Raw genomic sequence first — 22,184 nt, 5'->3', positions numbered from 1 at the left:
TGACACAGTAATTTGGAGTGAACAGATATTAGTGGCTTCCACCCCCCAAGGATTATTTTCCTTTAAAAAAATCTTTATATGTGTTTTTTTCAGAATTTTTTTTAGAGCTCCTATTTGAAATGCTATCTACTTTTCTCCCTGCTAAAACAACCACTTACAGTCCAGGTGCTGCCCACTGTTATGCTTCAGTGGAGCTACTCTGGATTTATACTAGTGAAAGTGTACACCAGTTAGGAGAAAAAAGAAGACTTGTCATAAATTGTCTATTCTGAAGACATTGGAAATAGATCAAACTGTATTTGAGAATAAAGATTTTAACTAGATATCCAACAGTGGGTAATTTCAAGGAGAGCTAAACAATAACACTTCAGCTCTTTTTTCAGTTGAACTGTCACAGTGAAAAGGAAAGCTGAAAGGTCATTTTAGAAGTTTTTCCTTTAGTGACTTGCTAAATAATCATGAATGTGTATGTCCCATTCCTGAAAATAGTAATACTGTCTTATTCTTTAAATAAAATTGGGACACAATATCCTACACTTGGTAGTGTTTGTAGCTTGAATCTTTAAGGTCTAAGGCATACAGAAAAAACCTAAGTGATATGGCTCCTACCACCTATAAAAAAGTACAAGAAGGAAACCTCTAAGGAATAACACAAGAATATATTAGTGAAAAACCCACATGTCTTGCCTCGAAGGCCTAAGGGCTTTTTAAATTAAAAATTTTAGGGTCTGTAGGCACCAATAAATATGGGGCCATTAGGTCAAATGCTCAGTTTTCAGAACATGCTAAAACTGCATGATAATAAGAATGTAATCAGGCCCGTTAAAGATTTTGGTATGCAAAGGCCATCAAGAAACTTAGTTCTGTTCCTGAGGATTTCAGAAGGTCCTTTCACAAGCTTTTGGAAGAGAAATTATTAATTTAGACAGTTTTTCTTAACAAAGATTTATTGAATTCAGGAAGCAACAGCCTCAGTCATAATGAGTGCAACTTTGCACTTGCAAAGTGAGTGATCAGCAAATGGGGAAAGGCAGCATTGGGCTCTTGACATGCAGAACATCAAAAAAAGTATAAAGAAGCCATTTCTCTTTTAAGTTTTGTTGCCACTTTATTATATATTGTACTGGAGTCCTGGAAAACTCACAATGTTTTATTAAATGTCGTCTATACTCCAGAATGGCTGAAGTGGCAGCTCTTCCACCAGACTGTGGTCACATCATCAAGTAACTGAAACCATCTTTTGGAAGTGGAGAACTTCTGCTTTGGAGTCATAGGGTCATGATTTGTTTGGACATTAAGAATGAAATTTTGCAGTGGAGCAGTTAAATGATGATGCAATGAAATTAAACAGTATATTCCTATATACAATTGAGAATGAGAAAATTTTCCTTGGTCTGTTGGAGTCTTGATCTTTCATAGAGCAACCATACTTCCTTAGGCTGAAGTCTCACATGTATTAGAAATAAACATGGGAAATCTGAGGATAATGTTTGTTTATAATGGTATGAGAGCTATGTGAGCAAATACCATATCTATTTTCAGTTTCAGAACCCTGAAAGGTTGAGCAGAAACTTCAGAATAAAAAGAAGTGATTGCTATTGTTACAAGGCAAAGCTTCTAAAGGCTCATATAACTTCATAAAGCAGTATTTAACCCTCACCAGCAAGTGGACACGCCTTTTTTTTTACCATATTCAGTTGCATGACACTGACAGATACTGGACATCATTACGCAGTTTTTATTTAGCCCCAGACAATATAGAGAAATTTCTTCCTTGATTATTCAGAGTAATTCCTTTCTTGATTGTGGAATAGTGTATCTCTGTACACAGGATAGCTATCTTGAGTGAATTTTAGTATTTGTTCATTTTGTATTAAAGCTTAGCAAAGCTTAGTAGCTGACTGAAGAAAAGTTTGGAAGTGCAGATTGACCAGGAGAAATCAAGATTCAGTGCAGTAAGGTGTTCTAGAGACAATTAGCTCAATGAATGTGATTTACATAGGCTGACTGAGGAGAAATGTCTCTGCAAGAAATTTGCAGGTGGTGATCTGGGCATCCTCCCAGATCTCTGCCAAGCATTAGAGTTGACATACAATTTTTCACAGACACAGCCTTGGCAAAAGGATATCACTGGCAGCTGTCAAATGCTAATCTTTCTCATAGTAAAATGGGTGAATGGCTTGGGAAATCCCACTCATCTGAGCTCAAATAGGAGATCCAAGAGAGACAAGGAAATTTCCTTGCCAGTTGTGCTGCATTAGACCCTGCTCAGAAGTTTGACTTTTCACTGTAGTTTTCATTAATACTATTTTAAAAATAAAGTACTATCATTGTCGTGTCTGTGGAGGTGCTGCAGATCCATAATGTCACGTAAGTCACAAAAGGTCTGAGGAGGTCTGGAGGTCACCATATAAAAAGAACGTGCAACTGTCAAAAGATGAGTTTGCAGAAATCTGTGTGCTGGTTAATGTGGCTGATGTGAGTGGTAAAGAATATCTTTGGTACAAGGGGGACTTTTGTTCTCTGTATTGAAAGCTTAGTAGCAGTGCAAGACTTTAAAGTGGATTTTTTTTTTCATTTTTTAATTTTTTTTGCTTAATAGCAACTGTTCAGAATATTGAAATCATTCCAGATGTGAGTGATTTGCTGCTTTACCAAGAAAAAAAGTGACAGTTCTGTTAATGTCCTTTGCTCTCTCCAACTACTCAGTTGATTGAAGTGGATAAGTTAATTTTAAGAGTAGGAAATACTTGGAAACTGCAAGTAGATGCTACTTGTGTTACTCAGTTCAACACAATTACTCATCAGGTTTCTTGCTCATAGTGCAATATTTGTAAAGCATAAATATTTTTTAAGAAAAATACTATTCTCAAGCAAAGGTTTCAAAGTGTGAAATTTGGATGAAATTTAGGCAGTTTGAATCACCTTTGTCATTCTTTTATATTTAAGCTCTTGTGATTCTCAATTTTCTTAGTACCTCTGAAGTTCCTGAGCTTTGAATGTAAAATGTGTAATAGTTATGTCTGTCCTATGGCAGAAATTCCTTTCTACACCCATGTCTTACAGGATTTATTCTTTTCTTTTTTTCTGTGCTGTCCTTTGTGGCACTGGCCTTTTTTTCCTCTCAACAATTTGATATTTGAATAATATCAGAATATTTGAAGCAGAATATTTGAAGAAAACAAAATATCAGCTCCATTAAGCATGATGCCAAAACACTTCTGAGTTGGCCTCTGATATGATTTATAGGCAAGAAATACTCAGCTGAGATTAAAAGGAGATCTTTCAGACAAATGAAGGTTCTTCATAGTGGTAATTCCCGTTACATGGTATATAAATAATATAAGAATATATATATAAATATATATAAATATATTTATATAAAGAATATAAAGGAATAGCTTTAGGTTTTGGATATGTAAATTCTTTTTGGGGCAAGGTTTATAGCAAGAGGAGAGTTAAAGATTGGTGAGATGTCTGGAAGTTCAGACATGCTTCTGAGCACACAGACATTTTTCTCATGTCACATTCTCCCATTTGTTCTCTTCCAAAGCAGTTAGATGAATTTCATTAAAATGACTTCTGATTTATGAGATTACAATGAGGTCTTCTGGGGTCACTGTTGTTTTTGAAAATTAGGATAGAGGCAAGTATACTTTATGTAAAAACAAGCTAGTCTCCTTTTCACTGTAAAATCTAAAGATAGTAATTTGTAGGATTCAAAACTTCCAGATAGGGCTGAATTCCTTTATTTTCCTGTTTTCTTTTCCAGACATAGTGGTTCTGTGAAGTATTAATTCATAACTCTAAAGAATGTAATGTCAATGTAATTTTCAAGGTTGCAAGTTTCTTAGTCCTTTCTGTCTTTATGTTGCTGTCTTTTAGAGGGAGGATTTAGGTTTGCAAAGGGCCAGGCTTGGTTTTTTAGTTAGATCCTGTAATAGGATTCAGATCTTCTTTTCATATTCTTTCTATTAGGGCAGACATTCCCACTGGGAATGCTTACAGTAGACTTTTCTTTTTTTCTCAGTTTAAAAAGCCGTGCTTTCTGGGAAGAGCTCATACTTAGCCTGAAACCTGCTCCTTTGCCTTTCTCCTGGCTGTGTTGGTAGATGGATTAAATGGCTTTTGGCATGTACATTTCAAAATCACCTGGTGGATGACACTGCAGTAATGTATGACCCACTTCGGTCTTAGATAGGTAGATTATGTTATCGTTGAGATATATCTTCAAAGACACAGCTTAATTAAACCAGGAAGGTGAGTTTTGATGCACAGAATTTGATTCCAACATGTAAAATGCCTGAGTAACTGAATGGCAACCTTGCTTATTAGAAAGTCTTGCCTTTTTCTTGTTGATACGATATTTCCTTTCCTCTTCCATGTGTGCTTCCTCCTACTGATGAATGTTATGCAGCCACCAAAACAGACTTTTTTTTTTGGTAAATGTTCAGTTAAAAGATTGCTCCATGGGGCAGTAGACCATTGCTTGGCAGGCGGTCTTCATTTTCTGTGAGCTTTCTGTTACTAGGCATCGTAGCTCCCTGATACGATCAAACACTTGGCTGTGGAAGACTGCCATGAATAACACTGCAGCTTTGTAGCCTTTATCACCAATCAGCTCTCAAAAACTCTTGGAATTAGGTGAGGAAAATATTGCTTGAATATTTCTGTCTTTTTGTACTCCTTTTGATTGTGTGTCTAAAGGGAGCATCTATGTAAATAACCTTCTTCAGATTCAGATTTTCAGTCTCGTATTGGAATCTCTTGTGTGATAAACAGCAAGGCTACTGCTCAGTATGCGCCAACACCTGGGAATAATAATGAAAAAATAACAGTGAGAAACTGCAGAGCATCTGTTCTTGACATTAACTTTCCTCAGTTTGACAGACTGCCACCACCAGATGTTAGGCTTATGTGCCTTTTCTTCCACTGGAGATGGCCGCCTTCCTGCCTCTCTTTGCCTCTGAGAGCTTACATCAGTGCCCTTTGGAGAATTCATGAAAACAATTGTGTCACCACAATGATCTCTAAGAACCACCACTTTGCTGTTATGACTGTCGAACAAGATGGGATAATTTTAAAACATGGAAATCTGGAGCAATGTTTAAGCTTAGTGTATTTTTTTCTTGTGGCTAAGGTCATACTTGTGCAATGAACATGTACCTCAGTGACAGTAAGTCACTTATTTCTCAGCCAAAGGTTTAGTGTTTTAATTCACAGAAAAACAGCTCCATTTAGTGCAAGCGCCCCTATTTGGCCTTGTCCCGAGTGAATGTTTCTAGTGGAGAACACGAACATTTATTAGCAAGCAGGTCTAAATAAACCAGAACTGAGCACAAATATTTGTAACAAAGAACTGAATAGGATACACTGTCAGATCTATGCTTTCATTAGTTCCCCCTCACTGTTTATAATACTCAAAAACGGAAAACACATCTGTCAATTTAGCCTACATTCATTTAAAACGTTGGCTATTTTAGTATGACCACAGAAAACACTTTGGATTTTTCTTCCTCTGGTTTTGTGATGAGTCCATTTTATGGAGGAATGATGTTGCATGTGTAGTAGGAGGTGTTGAACAGCTTTACAGAGCACCATGTAAACTATTAAACAGGCTATTCATCAGCATTTTTTCGGTTTATGATGGGATGTGGCTTAGCTTTTCCTAAGTGCTAGGTTCCATTTACCTGCCAGTTACTGACCCCAGTTCTCTTCTGGTTTGAAGTAAGGTATGTTAAGAGCTCCTAAATTATGCCTGGGGTACATGCTGACCCCGCTTCAGTGACAGAGCACCATTACACAGCCAGTGCCTGGGAGCAGGGCTCTGTGCCATCCAACCGTGTGCTTCCACTTGGCAGCAGGAGCTGTGGAGCGGAGAATCGGTGTCTCCCCACGCACTGCATACACACTTAGGGTTTTGTGTGATGTGTGCTATTAGATACTGCAAGGAACAGCTGCTGCTGGGGGTCACTTGGTATCTGACTTGCCTGTGTGCATTCAAGTCTGCCCTGCAAAGATTTCTGCCTGTGCTTTAACTCTGCAACTCTGTTGGCATAAGGAGAAGAATAAAGACATAATTGCTTGAGTGCATTGTTCTATGCCACAGGAACTCTGCTTTAACCAGTAGAATTTTTATGGTATTACTAGGTTTTTACTCCTTAGAGATGCTTTCAGTATTTATGTTTTGATTTGGTTTTGGTGTTGTGGGGTTTTTTGTGCTTGTTTGTTTGTTTGTTTGTGGTTTTTTGTTTGGTTGTTTTTGTTGTTTTGTTTGTTCTGGGTTTTTTTGTTTGGTTTGTTTGTTTAGTTGTTTTCTTTCTTACCTCTAACCTGAAGATTTCATTTTCAATAAAAAAAATCCCCTCTAAATGAGGAGTGTGTTGGAGAAGATTGTGGTTATAGGTCCTTCCCCTGTCCTGCTTAGTTCTAATGTAATTGAGATCAGAATCCAGGCTGGTCATACAAAGAGCATGCAAAACATTTTTACAAAGTTACTGAGAATTACTTAGCACACATAAGGCTTGCACACACAATTAAAAGCCTTGTCTCCCAGTTTGCATCTATGAATAATGCTAAAAACAACAGAATTGTTACAAAGGCAAATGATAACAATTGTTACAATTTAAAAAAAGTTCTTCCTAATTTGTCATTTTATTTTCTCATTGTGAAAAGTGCCCATTTGATGAAGTGAGCTGATCTATGATACATGTATAATAGCTTTTAGTCTGTCCTTTTCTTTGTATCCCCATTTTGCATCCCCATTTTGCTTTACAAGGAGGCAAAATTAACTTTGATCTACCTTAAGATGCATTTGAGCAAAGCCTAGATGATGTGCAGTGAGTCATTATGTCTTTTCTGTTGAGTCTTCTTATGAGGTCCAAAATTAAAAACATCATAATCTGGAAGACATTTGATCATCTATTTCAATGCCACTAAAAAGCAGCTATTCAAAAAAAAAAAAATCATTGGGTTGAAGAGTGTTTTCTTCGTGTGATATCTGTGATCCAATGGGCCAAATGAACATGAGTTCCAGGTGGTTTAGCTAGTTGCTGCTCATATATTTATTTATCTAGCTGTCTTTTATGGGACAAGGGACCTTGGAGCCAGAGTGAAATATTGAAAACCTTCAGCCAAATCTTTATACAGAAAATCTGCTACTGAGTAGACTGGGAGTCATATGGAAGAGATAACTTCTTCAGCTCATATGTTGATATTGTCTCTGTGAATTGTCTACTGTTCAGACTGATTGTCTGGTGAGATGTGTTCTGATCATGTGTTTTGGAAACCCTGAGAAATTAGATGGTTTGGCTCAATTCTTATAAAAGTCCTCTCTTTTATTCCAAGCAGAAAGATCTAAATGCTACCTGTAAGGTATCAAGTGGGTCATCCTAATGTATTTTAAACGATTGGATAACAAGAGATTGTATTTGCTGCCATATGGATATTAGAATTGTTCCAAGTACTAATTTCTCTATGGTACACATTAAAGAATAGCATTTGTGTCTTTGTGCCTGTCTTTATGAATGTTTTTCTTTACATAGTAAATGAAGTTCCCAGTTCAGAAAATTAATTTTCATCCACAAATCAGTCTCTACTAGTGCCACTAAAAACATAAACTTAATCCTTGTTTTAAAAACTTACTATTATTTCATACTAACAGTCTATGACAACAGGGAATAGTTCTAGTAGAAACTTACTAAAAAGTTGCTTTTTTTATTATGTATGACAGACTTTTTTGTAATTAATTCTTTATGTGTAGCATTGTCAATGGCTAATGTCAAAAAATTTGAATTCATGCAACAGAAATTACCCGTGATACACAAAATCCCCACATAAAGAAATGCGGTATTGGCAAACTGGGTTTTCTCTTACTTAAAAAAAAAAAATTATTTTTATTTTATTTTATTTTATTTTATTTTATTTTATTTTATTTTATTTTATTTTATTATATTTAATTTAATTTTATTTAATTTTATATTATTTTATATTATTTTATTTTATTTTATTTTATTTTATTTTATTTTATTTTATTTTAAACTCTCACAGCACCATTATAGTAAGTTTGTCTGTTGTTTTCAGGTTGATCCCCTGTTTACAGTGCCTGCACCTCCACCTCCGATTTCCAGCAGTATCACACCTCAGATTCTGCCTTCCTACTTTTCCCCATCTTCATCCAATATTGCAGCACCAGTCGAGCAGCTTTTGGTACGGACGCGTTCAGTGGGGGTAAATACTTGCGAGGTTGGAGTAGTAACAGAACCCGAATGCCTTGGACCCTGTGAGCCTGGGACCAGCGTGAACTTGGAAGGAATTGTGTGGCATGAAACTGAAGAAGGTAAATTGTTTTTTTCATTAGGTTTGTCTCTGAGATCTGTCGACAAGGGGTATGTGCTGTGTCTGCCTGGGTGCTAGCTAAAGGCTTGCTAATCTGTTGGGACACTGCTATATGCTGTGACAGTCACAGCTTTACAGTTCAGCTAGGGAGCTTCTATTTTAAAAACAAATGGCAGGTCTTTCTATTATTTGAAACAACTGGGTTTTCCAAATGACCTACCATGTAACCGCAGCTAATAATAGAATTGTTTCCTCTTGCTATATTAAGAAACTCATATGAAGAAATTGCTAATAGAATAGCATAAATACGATGTTTAAATGTGCATTATGAGGTGGTGTTTGTGTGATGGGAGTGGATATATGAATAGTTTAGATGAAAATTTAGCTGAATATTTCAGCTGATAAGAAATGCCACCATTGCATAACAATAGAGGCCCCTGAGACCCTACAAAAATTCAATTTGATGTGATTATTTTTGCATTTTGGTTATCTAAAATGTGCTTTAAGATGAAAGCTTTCAGCCTTGAAGAAAAGTGTTCCATGTGGTGAAGAAGTGCTATCAAAACCAGATTGATTTCTCTAATATCCTTTGAAGACATTTGTCCGAGTAGGAGTGCTGGAGAGCTTTGGGGAACACTAAACGTTGATTTGCTATAATTTAGAGCAAAGTAAGTAGGAAGAGGATTATGCTCTGATATGCAGATTTTTCCATTTTGGATTTCAAAAGCTCATTATTAAAATACCAGCTTTCTCCTGCTAAAAATACTTCATGTGTACAGTAAATTTCTGCAATTTTTCATTTAATAATAGCAGATTCTTTCATTTATAGCTATGTGAAAATCTTCCTGATAGTTTTTACATTTCTTTTGAAGATTATTTAATTTTTAGTGTTCTACCTTCCTCAGCAGTGTAAACAAGATTATTTACAAAATGCTATAATTACAGAATACAGCAGTGCATCGGTTCATGATAAATCCTGGCGTGCTTCAGACCGTATGCACAATGGCATTTTGTCCTTTGCAGTGATATATAAGACCTCACCAAAGTGCTCTACACTGTCCTCTCAAAAATCAATAGAGAGAGTCAGATTTACTTGCTTTTATATGCTTTCATCCATCCATCTTTCTCTCTGTGTATGTCCACAGCAGATTCATAAGGTAGATTGATCATTTTAGATTGTTTTTAAAGCACAGTATAAATTCTGTTTTAAAATATCCCTGCAGAGATGACTGCCCTTAGCAACTCCAATCTTTCTTGACTGGCCTGTTTTAACCAGAGTTGGAATGTGTGGGTGTTAACTGTGTTGACATGAAAGAGCAGTAGCTGTTAACAGTGTTATTCTTGCTGAATAAACTAAACTTCTGACCCCCACTGAATTTAAGAGGCCTTCCTTGTGAAAGGTTTGGCACCAGAAATGAAGTATTAAAAAAAGTGCATTCTGGTCAGGGTAACATTCCATTTACCAGTATCACAGCACTCTAATGGCTTAAAAACTCTTGTTAGTTAATGGAAACCAACTCCTTTAGCCTTTTCCTGATTTGTCTAAAACAATTTTCTGAAACAACTCAATTCAGTGATGGCATGTTTGAGCTAAACTGTTACGAGTGTGCCCATTTTCATAGCTTTGCAAACACTCCTTGGGAACACTACCGCTAGGAACGAATACAAATATAGATAAAATGGGATTCTACAATACTCTAGAAATATAGCTAGTGTAGATTAAGAGACTGAAGATAGTTGATATGATACTGTATGATGTGTACTATGCCCTTTGTGTTTGAGTGTTTCAGACCCTGCAGACTGAAGAAAATAATACAGATTTGACTGTTTTAACCCGGAGTCCACAATCAACGCTGTATTAATAAAAATTAATTCCTAATTGCTGATCACTTTAATTAAGTTTTGATGTTTGGAGCACACATAAAAGTATATATTTACGTGTTTTCAAGCCTTATGACATGCTCATGAAAGCAGCTATATAGTTTGCATGGAGCCATTTCTGCCAAATTCTAGGAAACAGCATACAGATAGGTCTTCTTTTCACCTTTAATAGAAAAAAAATATTATCAGATACTCCTTTTCTCGAGTTCGAGTTTTGACTTTAGGGCAGAACACAACCTTTCCTATACTGGCGTAAATCCAGCTTACTCTAACCAGTCTTTCTAACTAGGCATGTGTAAAACCATCTTGATGTTTATGATGCCATATAAATTTCTTTTGTGATTTTTATGTGTTTCTTTAATTTTCACTCCTTTTACTGCTTTCCAAAACTGAATAGAAACACACATGCAAACAGACATTTCTCTGGCTGTCTATATATCCCATAGCCTCTAAACATAAAACAATTTGAGGAAGCTAAGGAAGGTATGAAAATTTCTAATCCTGGCTTGTGTTTTGAGATATTTGAATTATTTTGCATCTAGTTTAGCCACTCTGTAAAATGGGTTGTGAGATGATAAGGATAGGCATGTAGGCTGGCTGCGTACTCATCAGAACCAAATGTGCTGCTGGGCGGCCTTCGTGTGCTGCAGCAACTGGTTGTGGGAATGCAAATACAGAAAGGATGTGGTGAATCACATTTATTACAAGAATAGTAACCTGAGTCGAGAAACACAAAAATCAAAGAGTTTATGCAGAGCTCATTATTAGCATAAATGTAATACATGCTTTATAAAGAATAAGGTATATACTGAGAATTCCTGTTATGAAGGTATCTGAAATAACCAGTTTTCTTTTATGTATGTTGAGCAAGTTGTCACATTCTGTTGCATTTGTTCTTTGAGGTCAGAAAAAGGACGATATTCAGGCTTATGAGTCATATTTTTAAGATAATCACTCCAAGGGGGTGCAAGGGAAGAAAGCAATGCTGGATTTCAGACAAAATTCTGAAAGATCAAAAAGAGCACTGTTACATCTCTTTCCATTACTTCCACATCACTCTAGTTGACTTGATTTAATAAATCAGACCATTTTTCCCTGAGTGTTTTAATTTTTAGACATGTAGAGGGAAGCTGGCATCTGAAGTCTGTGATACTTAATTACAGGGGGTGGTCACTAACCACAGGTGGTTACTCCTACAATTGACTGAGACTGCTGGTTATCACATGGGCATTTCTCAGCTGCTCTACTAAGTTGTGTTGTGTTTAACTGCTAGGTATGTAAACCATAGGCATTATCATCTTCATAACAACCTTGTTTGGATATAACTTGGTAGTGTTTCCAAAGTGGTGGTAATGGCTGTCAAACAGAGCACACTGAAGGGACTATCTGAGGCTACCCTGTGGGAGAGGAAAGAGAAATGATTATGGGGGCGAGTCAACGTGAAACTGGCAGCTGATGTGGATACTTGACACCAGAAGCTATCTGCAGTAAAAATCCTTCACAGAAAGCAGCTAGGTAGTGCGAACTAGCACGTGTATTTTGGTTTGGTTGGTTATTCTGATGTTCTCGGAAACAGCTGCTGAAAGTCTATTGCTATACTGAGAGAAAAGTTTATCTTGAATCAGGTACTTGCTAAACTGTGTGATTATCTTCTGGGAAAACAATTTCTAAGTGAGCAATAATTGCTTCTTACTGCCTGGAGGAAATAAAAATGACCCAGAAAAAAGGGAAACCACCAACCAACTTTCTAAATTGCTTAGAGCTCAAGTTTTTGTTCAGCTTCTCAGGCGCAGTTGCCCTGGGTCACATCCTGGTTTTGGTTCTGCATCTAGTAGTAAAGCCTGCCTTACCAGCAGTTCTGATGTCTTCTTTTCCTGAAAACTGCGTAGGAGACAGCCCTTGCTGCCTTTGTGTGAAGAATGATCTGTCTACGTGTGGTGATACACTTCCTCTTTGTGCAGATCAGGTGCAACCTGCTGTTGTTCAGTAACAAATAATGGGGAAATGAGTTGTGTTTTTTAATCGGGGTTAAAAACCCCGTAACTTGAGACTTGAGACTGGTTGCCAAATAGAAGAAACAGGAATCTCAGAAAAAAAGAAACACGATCTCAGAAACCTGATGGGATCATTTCTAGGGTATTCCAAATTCCTCATGCATCAGTTCTGACACAATTTTGCAGGATTTTTAGAGAAATTTAGCAGAAAGGAGATGACAAAGAGGCATGCTGGTATTTGTTGTGTATAGGGTTTTCCAGTAATATGCATAGTTTGTTTTGAAAACATTACCTGTTGCACAGAGCTAATGTGGATTTTCTCTGCCTTACTATGTGGTGTTAGTTTTGCAAAGACTACTTTAAAAGAACAGTCTGTTTTAAATATCTTTGGTTAGATATGTGTTTTTACATGTGTGTCTAAGTAAGGGGGTGTATGTGTCAACAGAAATAGAAGAATGAGTAGTCTGGCTGCCTGTTATTCCTGTTAGCAATTTTTGTGGTTTAACAACCACATTTTCTTACTCTAACAAATACAAAGGCATGATAAAACTATGAAACTTGTAATGGGGAAAGCCATGTCAAGTAAGTAAGGAAACAAATACAGAAATTAGAGATTTTTATCAAAGAGTGTTACAACAATTAATAGAAATTTAGAGAAACAAGTCAAATCACACTGTTGTCTTGAGCTCAAGCAAGGTTGATTGAGAGAGGCAATATGCTTTATTAAACCAAGTGATACAGGCATAAAAAACAAGTTCACATTTAGACTGGGTGCATTTATATTTCTGTGTGATGTAGACCATTGACTTGCTGGGTACAGGGGTTGGGTAATGTTAGCCACCATATTTAGTTCAGAATTGTGTTTATTTATATGACAAAAGCATAAATATAACTACTGCTCAAAAATCAGGCTTTGTTATGTCCACATTTACATTTAGAGAAGTGGTTCTGGAGGTGGTAGGGTTTTTTGGCTAGCTACATTAACAGAACACCTAAAATCCAGCTGTTTCTTCCTGCTGCGTGGGTCATCTGCTGACCCAGTATGAACATCACCCACTATCAAAATGCCATCTGTCAAAAAAGAGCCTTTACATGTATTTATATCTTATATATCATGTTTAATATTTGCTCTTTCTGCTATGTGTGATGCCAGACCCAGTAAATCAGTGGATTTAAGGAAGCATTAAATATGTGATTTTTTTTATAGACTTCAGCTGTCTCACTGTATTATCTCAGGCACTTGGAGTCTGACACGTATTACGTGTTTCATAGAAGAGATATGCTCTGCATCTCACAATAAAAAGCCACAGTCTTGCATAAAAATGCTTGTGGTTTGTGGGAGCTCTACCTACTTTAAAGAAGGAATCTGGGATGTACACAGACGGTCTGAAATAAGTTTCAAGTGTCGTAGGAGCCATACTACAAGATTGATTTAGCTGAAGTTAAACCAAGATTTGTCGTGTCTGAAGGGGCCATTTTGATCATCTCAGCTGTTTGCCTGACCTTATCAGAGTATGCACTTTTTTAGGGACATAAATTCTGGCATTGTCCTCTAACTAGCTTCTGCACTGTTTCTTGTGAATTTCCTTGAAACACAGAGTGCTGGCCAGTGTTAGAGCCAAGGAGTACCTACTACTTGTAGCCTGTTTTATACTGCTTTCATCTAAAATAAATGAAGCAAATAGCAATTTTAGAGTATCCACAGAAGCCCCTCAATTGGTTTTAAGCCATTGGGACTGACTCTATGAACCAGGTGCACATGGTTGTGATGTGGCTTCAGTGAGTTGCCCTGAATCAGCTGGGTCACAATAACCAAACCTTTACGGGCTCTTTGTTCTCAGCAAACAGTACATAAATCATGTCAGTATAAACATCAGTGAAGCAGAAATTCAAAATAGGTTATGGATAGTCCCTGCTGGCAGGGGAAGGGAGATAGGAGATATTTTGACTTTCTTGAGTTTTAGTTTTGATTCTGTTGCAAAGAGCTCCTTTTCCCAAAAATTTCATATAAACATAAATTTAAGTTTGAAGCACTTTGTCTAGGTGGTGTAAAGCACCACGGATTAGTGAAGATTTGGAAAAAAAAAAAAAAGTGGTTAAATTAATAGTGGTTCTGGAAACAGAACCACTATTAATTTCCAGGCTTTCTAAGTGCAGCAGGGAAGTTAAGCTAGCTCATCACCCTTTCCATTCCTTCCCAATACCATTGCTTCAAATTTTTGAAGACTGCAGACCAGCACTGGAAGAAAGGCACTTAGGAAATCTGTGCTGCTACATGCCAAAATTGGTATTTAAATGTCAGCATTCCTCCTTGAACATAAACACCCCACTGGGTCTAGCCAGTGCTAGTCTTACGGATTTGTTTAGAGAGGCTGTACGCCTCTGCTGCATGGAGGAATGTGTGATTTCTTTATTGCCTACTGCTTCTTTTGTTGGTTCACTCTTATTACACTGATGTAATGCTAAGCACAGTGTGGCCACAATACAGTCACAATAATTGACAAAATCATTAGAAGTGTCTTATTTACCCTGGGTACTATCAGACAGCTTATCTAAAGGGACCTGGAAAATGCCACATTTTCCAGCTGAGAATCTGGGTATAATTCTCTTGGTATAACCCAAAGCAGAGAATGAAAAAACTTAACAAATTCCAGACAGTGCTTACATAAAACTCTGCATATTGCCAGACTCCTACAGAGGAAGACTCCCTGCACTGCTTGTACATACATAGAAAATTACCCCTTTTACAAACAAGCATATGGGGGCAGGGAGGGTGCCTAGAAAAAGGAAGGAGGATAATTGAGATTGGAAACATTTGCTTGGAGCTATTTGAATGTGAAACTGAGCCTGCTCAAGCAGTGAGGGTATGAACACTGAAGGAGCTGCTTCAAGAAAAGCAACAGTTTTCAGCATATATTGCTCAAAAGCAAAATCTCAGTAGCAGCAGATTGCTTAGAAGTGGGACTGTTCCAGTACAAAATACTTGGAACATGTAATGTTTGGCTTTGTAGATAGCAGGGGGAGAGATGACTGCTAATGAAGTGTGTGTGCATCCAAGTGTTTCCTTACTAAATAAATTCCATTGGAGCAGGGAATGAAAGCACAACTGAAATGGCATCTTTAGTTGGTGTGCTTCAGGGATTAATCCACTTATTTAAAGATGTTCTCTCAGTCACTATTCATTTTGTACGTAGTTTAAATAGTTAGAACAAGCTGTTGTATTCCAGTTTTGCTACACTCCTAATCAGCGCCGGTCTTGTGCACTGGTGAATGAGAAGTTCTCTTGGTTGCTAAGACTGTATGTTTTTACTAATACAGAATAATATAAACTTAAAAGAGAATCTATTTTTTCACTGTTTGAGGCTACATCATGAAAAACTGCTTTTGGCATTGGGACTAACTTTCCAGTATAAAATCAGTGTCTGGCCTAACAAGCAGCTTTTAATTTTTCTAAGAAACAAGAATTTTTAAAATCTAAAATTTTTTTAAAAATTGAGATTTTTTTTTAAAAGAAACTTATATTTTTTGTATCCTCAGGCATATTTGTAATTCTTTCTAGTTGCTATTGATGTAGTACTAACTAGGTACTAATCTGGAATTTTTGCTGGCAAGTAGCAATCCAAAAAACAGAAGTAAAACTCAATTAAAAATTTTGAACAGTGAAGAGCCCTTTGACCTTCAGGGTTAGTAAAAGATCACTGCTTATGTTTTTGTTCTGAAAGACAAAAAGGCAGGAAAAACAGAAGTTGAAAATGTAGAGATTGAGGGAGAAGAAAAAGAATGTATATACAAAAGAAAAGCTCAAGGGAAATAGCTTTCTTGATTTAGTCTGAAAAAGTAGGTCTGGATTTACAAAAGCTAGTGTTGCAATGGAAAGCACAATTCAAATTCATTTGAATTTTATATCCCCAAGAGCCATGAAATTTAGGGTAATAAAACCCCCTAGAAACATCTGGGATGAAAAACAAACGGCCAGTATTAGAGCACTTTGCTTTAATTTGGGTTTTTGGGTTTTTTTGTTGTTGTGTTGTTTTGTTGGGTTTTTTTAAGGAGTATCAACTAAAGCAAAACACACATCCATCAAAATTAGCACTGGTTTGTGTTTACTAGCTGTAAATTTAAAGCTTAATAGAATTTAAAGGGGATATAGCTACGGAAATAAAAGGCTGTAGAATTAATTTTTAAGGGCAGATTTTTTATCATTCTTGTTAAAGATATAATCAGGATAAAGGAGAATGCTTAAGAAAAGCTTTAAATGCTTTCTTTTCCCCTACTTTTTCTCTTTTCCCCCTGTTTTAAGATGTCAATTATTAAGGTTTTTTTGCATGTCTACTAGGCCTTCACTTGGGTCAGTACTCCATGTATTTAAATTATTTTGTTTTGTTTGAGTTTTGTTGTTGTTTCTATTTGAGCGCTAAAGGCAGATCAGGCTATTTGCTATTTCTGTAGTAATTTAGCTAATAGCATAACAATCTCTATTAATAAAATGGAACTGATATTAGTTGTCAGGAGGTGGCAATTCTGCAGCCAGTCCCTACCACTGATGATAAGTGTTGTGGAAAATCAGTGTGGGGGTAGTTCCAAATCAATTTTATTTAAGCTAGAGGTGTGGGGGGTTTTTTTCCCCCCATCACTTAAAACTTCCTCATTTAAGTAGGTTGAAGCAAGTAATTATGTTTTACTGCCTGTTTACTTTCCCCTGCAGTGACCAAACCTGTACTTCTTTACCTTGCATTCATACTGTGCTGGCTTTTGTGGATCTTTGAAAGCCCTGAGGCTATGGGACCTGCTCTAGCTGGGATTTAGAAACAGTAAGAAGAGTCTCAGGTTTCACTAAAGGAGCTGTTTTCCTTAGGGAAGAGAGAAACTGATGTCAACTTCTAGCAGAGTATGACTTCTAGAGTGTTACAGATTTTTAAAATAAGTTTACTTTATAGGTTATTCTCTACAATTTTCTGAAAGTCCTAAAAGTTAAGACTGTAGGTTCTGTGGAGAAAGTTTTGCAATAAATTAATATTGCTTCGTGAGGGATTTTGTTCAGATGTCACTCTCACCTTAGACAATGAATGCAGTACAGGTTTGTCTGCATGCAGGCCAGTTTCATCCAGAAGAATCACTAGCTGTTGCTAGACTTCATGTAGCTTCAGACTAGGAAGAATTATTGGATACAAGACTGAGTGATTAAAAAAAACCAGGCTCCCAGGTTCCAGCGGTATCCAGCCAGACACCTTTATTTAGACAAGATACAGCCAGACAGAAAGCCAGTAGATGCTACTCATGTTCATTACTTTAATGAAGATCAGTTATTTTTGCTGAATGCTGAAGAGGGAAGGGCATCTCCACATAGTTGCATACATTTGAAAAAGGTCTCATTTTTCTGTTACTGTGTGAAAGAAAGAAAAAAATTTCCCTGATAGTCTTATAAAAATTTTAAATTTAGCATTTTTAAGAACATGTGACTCCTGAGTGGAAAAATAATTTAGTCCTTTGACAGTAGCCAATTTCTGAGATTTTTCAACTTTATCAGTGTTTTGCAAACCTCATCTGGGCCCCATTTCTTTCAAGGTACAGACTACTTAAAATACTGAAATATCTGGGGTCTGAAACATAATTACATAGAAGTTTATTTTTCATTAAATTGCATAGTCCAGGTTGGTTTGATTTATCTGGGAAAACAGATTTATCTGGGAAAATATCCAAACATACTTCAGGGGTGGGAGAAAAAGTGTCAGCAGTGTTGGTGGTGGAAGTGTTGCTGGAGAGATATCCACAGCATTTCGGCTTTCTCTGGCCAGTGTGCACATCCTGTCTGAGAGAAGTCTCTGGATTTTCTTTTTTTTTTTTTTTTTTTTTTTTGGTGTGTGTGTGTGTTTTATCCTAAAAGCTGGACAGACTGTTTTCCTTGAGCTTTCCTCATTCCAGCACCTAAACTATGGGCCTCAGCCACTGGGCTGTTGTGCCAAGGTACTGTCACTTGCTGACCAGGGAAACTGTAGGTGCCAGCTGACTTGAGATGGGTTTTGAATGACTGCACCTCCCCTACAAACGCCTTTCTGTTGACAGTGGGGATGAAGCTGTATAACATTTTAGTAATTTATTTCATGATACTCACTGAATGTTCTGCAAGAACTGAGTCAGTTTCTTCCTTGGATAAAGATTAAAGGCAGCACAGAGGTTCATATTTATAAACTGATGCATTTTCGTATGAAATATGAATGGATAGGCTAATGCCATTTCTTTATACTTTGATTCTTGCCAGAGAAGCAGCACATAAAATTAGTGTAAATGAGGAGGAAGGGGAACTCTTGAGGAGCAGAAGTAAATCTGTGCTTGCTTTTGCTTCAAGGCAGTAGGTGGTGATTGCATTATAAATGATTCTGTTGGTCTAGACAATCAAGTGACAGGAAATAACTTAAGAGAAAATGTTTTTGTATCCCCAAAGCGTTATCTTTGAGAAGCACAGTTAGTAATGCTGTTGTGAAAAGAAACCTCCATTTGGACAGACAGCTTGATTCGAGTAAAGCTGCTAATTTGTTTTCAGCTTCAAGGAGATTTAGAGTCTTTGCATCTTTGGCAGTAGCACACAGTGTAATTGTCTCCTTTCCCCTTAATCTTCAGTCTAGATGCATTGGCTTAATGTGGCTAGGAGAGGGCTGGAATGTTGACTGAATTAGCTGCACCAGATAGCTTACCCTAACAGGTGAGGAGAAGTTATTCTCACTCTTGAGTTTGTAATATGAGAGGAGAACACTGGCTGTTCTTTTCATCATTGCATCTAGTGGCAGAAACCCTTTTAAGCAGAATGGAAAATAAATTGTGGGGTATGAAAAGGAGGTGACAGAACTAATGTTCTTGCACTGGCAACATTACTCAGCTATTAGGGGCTCTCTGTAAATAACAGCTTTGCTTTCATCTATTTTCTGCCTCTTTCTTTCACAGAAGTAATTTTATAACACTACAATTTTTAAGTACTGCAAAAAAAAAAAAAAAAAAAAAAAAGCTAACTGTGCACCAGGAGATTTGTTTGCATTCCTATTATTGAAACAGTTTGGTATTGCTGGTGGGCAGCAGCTGCTTATGCTTTTGGAATATGTGCCATTAATACAGCACTGGTTTAAAAGTAGCTCAAGTCACCAAAATGACAATCTTCAGTAAGGGATATAGCACATCACTGAGCAATTAAATTATTTAGTCAATCCAGTGGTTAAGCTTGGGTCAGCTTTGAAGGGTAAATTTCATTGCTGGGATACATTCTTGGCTATGAATGAATGCATGAATAATCTGTCTTTGAACCTTAAGATGCACAATAGACAAAATAACTCTTGAGTTGAACTCTTGAGAGTGGGCTGATTTATGGGCAGCTGTTGAAAGTGTTCCTAGTCAAATTATTTTTTAATCTGTGAAGTAGAAACCTGTAGTGTATTAATTACTGTATACCATTCCAGTGGTAGACAGAAAAAAGCTGTGCAAGTTTTTACAACGGGTTTTTAATTTATAAATTAAAGATTAAAAGGAAAAAGTAATGATTTTGACATGGTACATTGCCATAAAATGAAAATCACTTGTCAGGGCTCCAGCAGACAAATAGCTGAAGGCGTTGTTGACCTCAGCTGCTCAGCCAGTTGATCTGTGTAAGTTGCCTCCAGTTTAGCACAGGCAGCAGCAAGGATTGTGCATGCTTCCAGTGCCAGCAAGTTCACAGGGCTGCCTAAGCCTGCGCTAGTTTAATTTACATTAATGCTGTGATTGCAGGTGACCAAGGATCTGACACACACTCATTTGTACCGCTCCTGTTTCAAGGTCCATAGCCTCAAGCAGAGGGCAGGAGCTGATGTACAGAAGGCTGTAACATTCACCACACCAAGCTTTGGCCACCTTGGTTTGCTGGAGGGCACCGTTTGCTAGAAGGGTCAGGAGGTCGCTTTTGTGATCAGCAATAGTGGCTTGGCACGGCACCTTTTCAGTGCCGGGGAGGAGGGAACTCTTGCTGTCTCCATACCCTTTTCTGAGATACTGTGTCTCCATTACACAGTGCTAACAAGGTTTACTGATTGTAGTAAGGCGTTCTGAGTTATTAAAGTTGTGTCATGGAAGTTGGGTTTTTTTGGGAGAATTGGTTACAGAAGGAGCAATTTGATTTTATTTTCTTTCAGCTAACAGACCAAACAGATGGGGAAGCAGACCTGGAGTAGTTTTGCTGGCTGGCTGCCACGATTCTGTAAATTTTGATTTGTATGGATATGTAACAGTTTTATTTTTCCCTTTTTGGAGATGTAAGTCTTTGGGAAATTAATCACTGGCTTCCTGTGAAACATGCACTTGTAAAACAAATGTTGTAGCAGTGTGCCATGCAGACCCTGTGTTGTGTCAATTAGGAAATGTGACATCAGCAAACTCCATAGACTGTCAAAGGCTAAAGCACTTTTCAAAGCATCATTCATTCACAGCTCTCCAGAGAAAGAATTAAAAAATGACAGAAATTTGAACTGCAGTTCAGTACAATTTTATTGTTTTTCTTTGCCATTCAAAAGGCACAGGGCTTGTAATTCTGTCCAAATAAGATTTTTAATACCATTTGACCTTGCACTGTTTTGTATTTGAAATTAACAAGACAGTCATATTTTCAAAATCTGTAGTAATAACCAAGTGTGAGGTGATCAAAACTTGGAAATCCTTCATTTAAAGTTCCAAGGGAGAAAGATGAAAAGATATAAGCTATGTTTGTCTCCCGTCACTTCATGCTACTCTCAGCACCTCCACACCAGAACAATCTACAAGCAAAAGTTGCTAAAGCTTTTATTAACTGTGGTATTGGTGCCGTAGCCACTAATTACACACCAAGAGGGCTACATTTAACAGTAAAAAAATGCTAGAAATTTAAACACATTACTGACAGCCTGGGTCATAGTCTTTTTTTTTTTTGGTAGCTTTTTCGCTGGAAATTTCAAGAGCTGAGTTTCTTACTGCTCACTCAGCATTTGGATCTTTGAGATCAAAAGGCCTTTCCTTCAAAGTGTTTCATGTTGTTATTTAAATGGTAATTGGATCTATCCTCAGTTTGACTGTATTTTAACTTCACTAGACTTGGGATTTTCATTATTTTCAGTTCTGTACTTCTAATGGAGGAGGTGATCTGGGCAATGACAAAGATTAATTGCAAATTTGGAAGCTAGTTACTAGTCACAAGACTTTAGGAAGTCACACAGGCTATTTGGGCAACATGTGCTCCATAATGAATGATTTTTCTATTCTAATAATTAGTCTCTTCTTTACTGGTGATTTTTGCATCTAGAGTAGTTTTTTACTGACAGATTCATATGTCTGTACAGTGTGAACTGTACATAAATTATTGTTAAACTATTTGCCTGCAAACTTTTGGTTTAATGCAGTACACTCTCAAGAAAATGTCATGGCCTTGAAATACTGATCTTCAGAGAGGCAATGCTTGAAGATTAGGAAGCTCTGGTGTATACCCTCTGTAATCTTCAATACTTTCTGGTGAAGAAAAAATGATTTTTACATCATGTCTTTGGGAGACAGAGCCAACATTTTGCTTTAATTCCTACTCTTTGCTGAACTGGACTTCAGCTCCTCTCTTGTGAAGCCTTCAGCTGTCAGTGTGATGATGAAGTAATATGAAAATTGCTACCACTGTTATCCAGGAAAGACACTTTCCCAAGGAGACATATTCTATATGATATCACTATCATCATAATTGGTAAATGAGACACAACCCTTATTTCCTGCGCTTGGTGACTTGGTTTTCATTTTTCTCTGGGGAGATCCCAAAGCACCTTCAGGTATACCACTAAAGTATATTCAGGGTTAAAATGTGCTTGTGCTAAAGATTGCACAAGAACCTGCAGACCTGAGTCAGATAAACAGGTAGTTGAATGTGACAGTTTTCAAAACACAACAGTACAACTTCCACGTGTAAAGGAAAGAGGCATCTGCAGAGTTAACAGTGGGGTC

The 22,184-nt window shown here is 37.1% G+C and overlaps 1 protein-coding gene across 4 annotated transcripts in view; it reads left to right on the top strand.

The window, feature by feature from the left end:
• ZNF608 (zinc finger protein 608) overlaps positions 1-22,184 on the top strand; it is an 84,022-nt gene that overhangs the window by 30,065 nt on the left and 31,773 nt on the right. For all 4 annotated transcript variants that reach the window (XM_088054596.1, XM_088054594.1, XM_088054595.1 and 1 more), the window contains one exon: positions 8,083-8,338. In XM_088054596.1, the coding sequence (XP_087910722.1) occupies positions 8,083-8,338 (256 nt within the window). The remainder of the gene's footprint in view (positions 1-8,082; positions 8,339-22,184) is intronic.

Source organism: Pseudopodoces humilis, chromosome 4 (genome assembly GCF_049639895.1).
Source record: "Pseudopodoces humilis isolate 2021_Gansu_Grassland_sample_001 chromosome 4, ASM4963989v1, whole genome shotgun sequence".
NCBI lineage: Eukaryota > Metazoa > Chordata > Aves > Passeriformes > Paridae > Pseudopodoces > Pseudopodoces humilis.
Note: the sequence above shows the minus strand (reverse complement) of the source record. Positions and strands in the feature narration are given on the sequence as shown.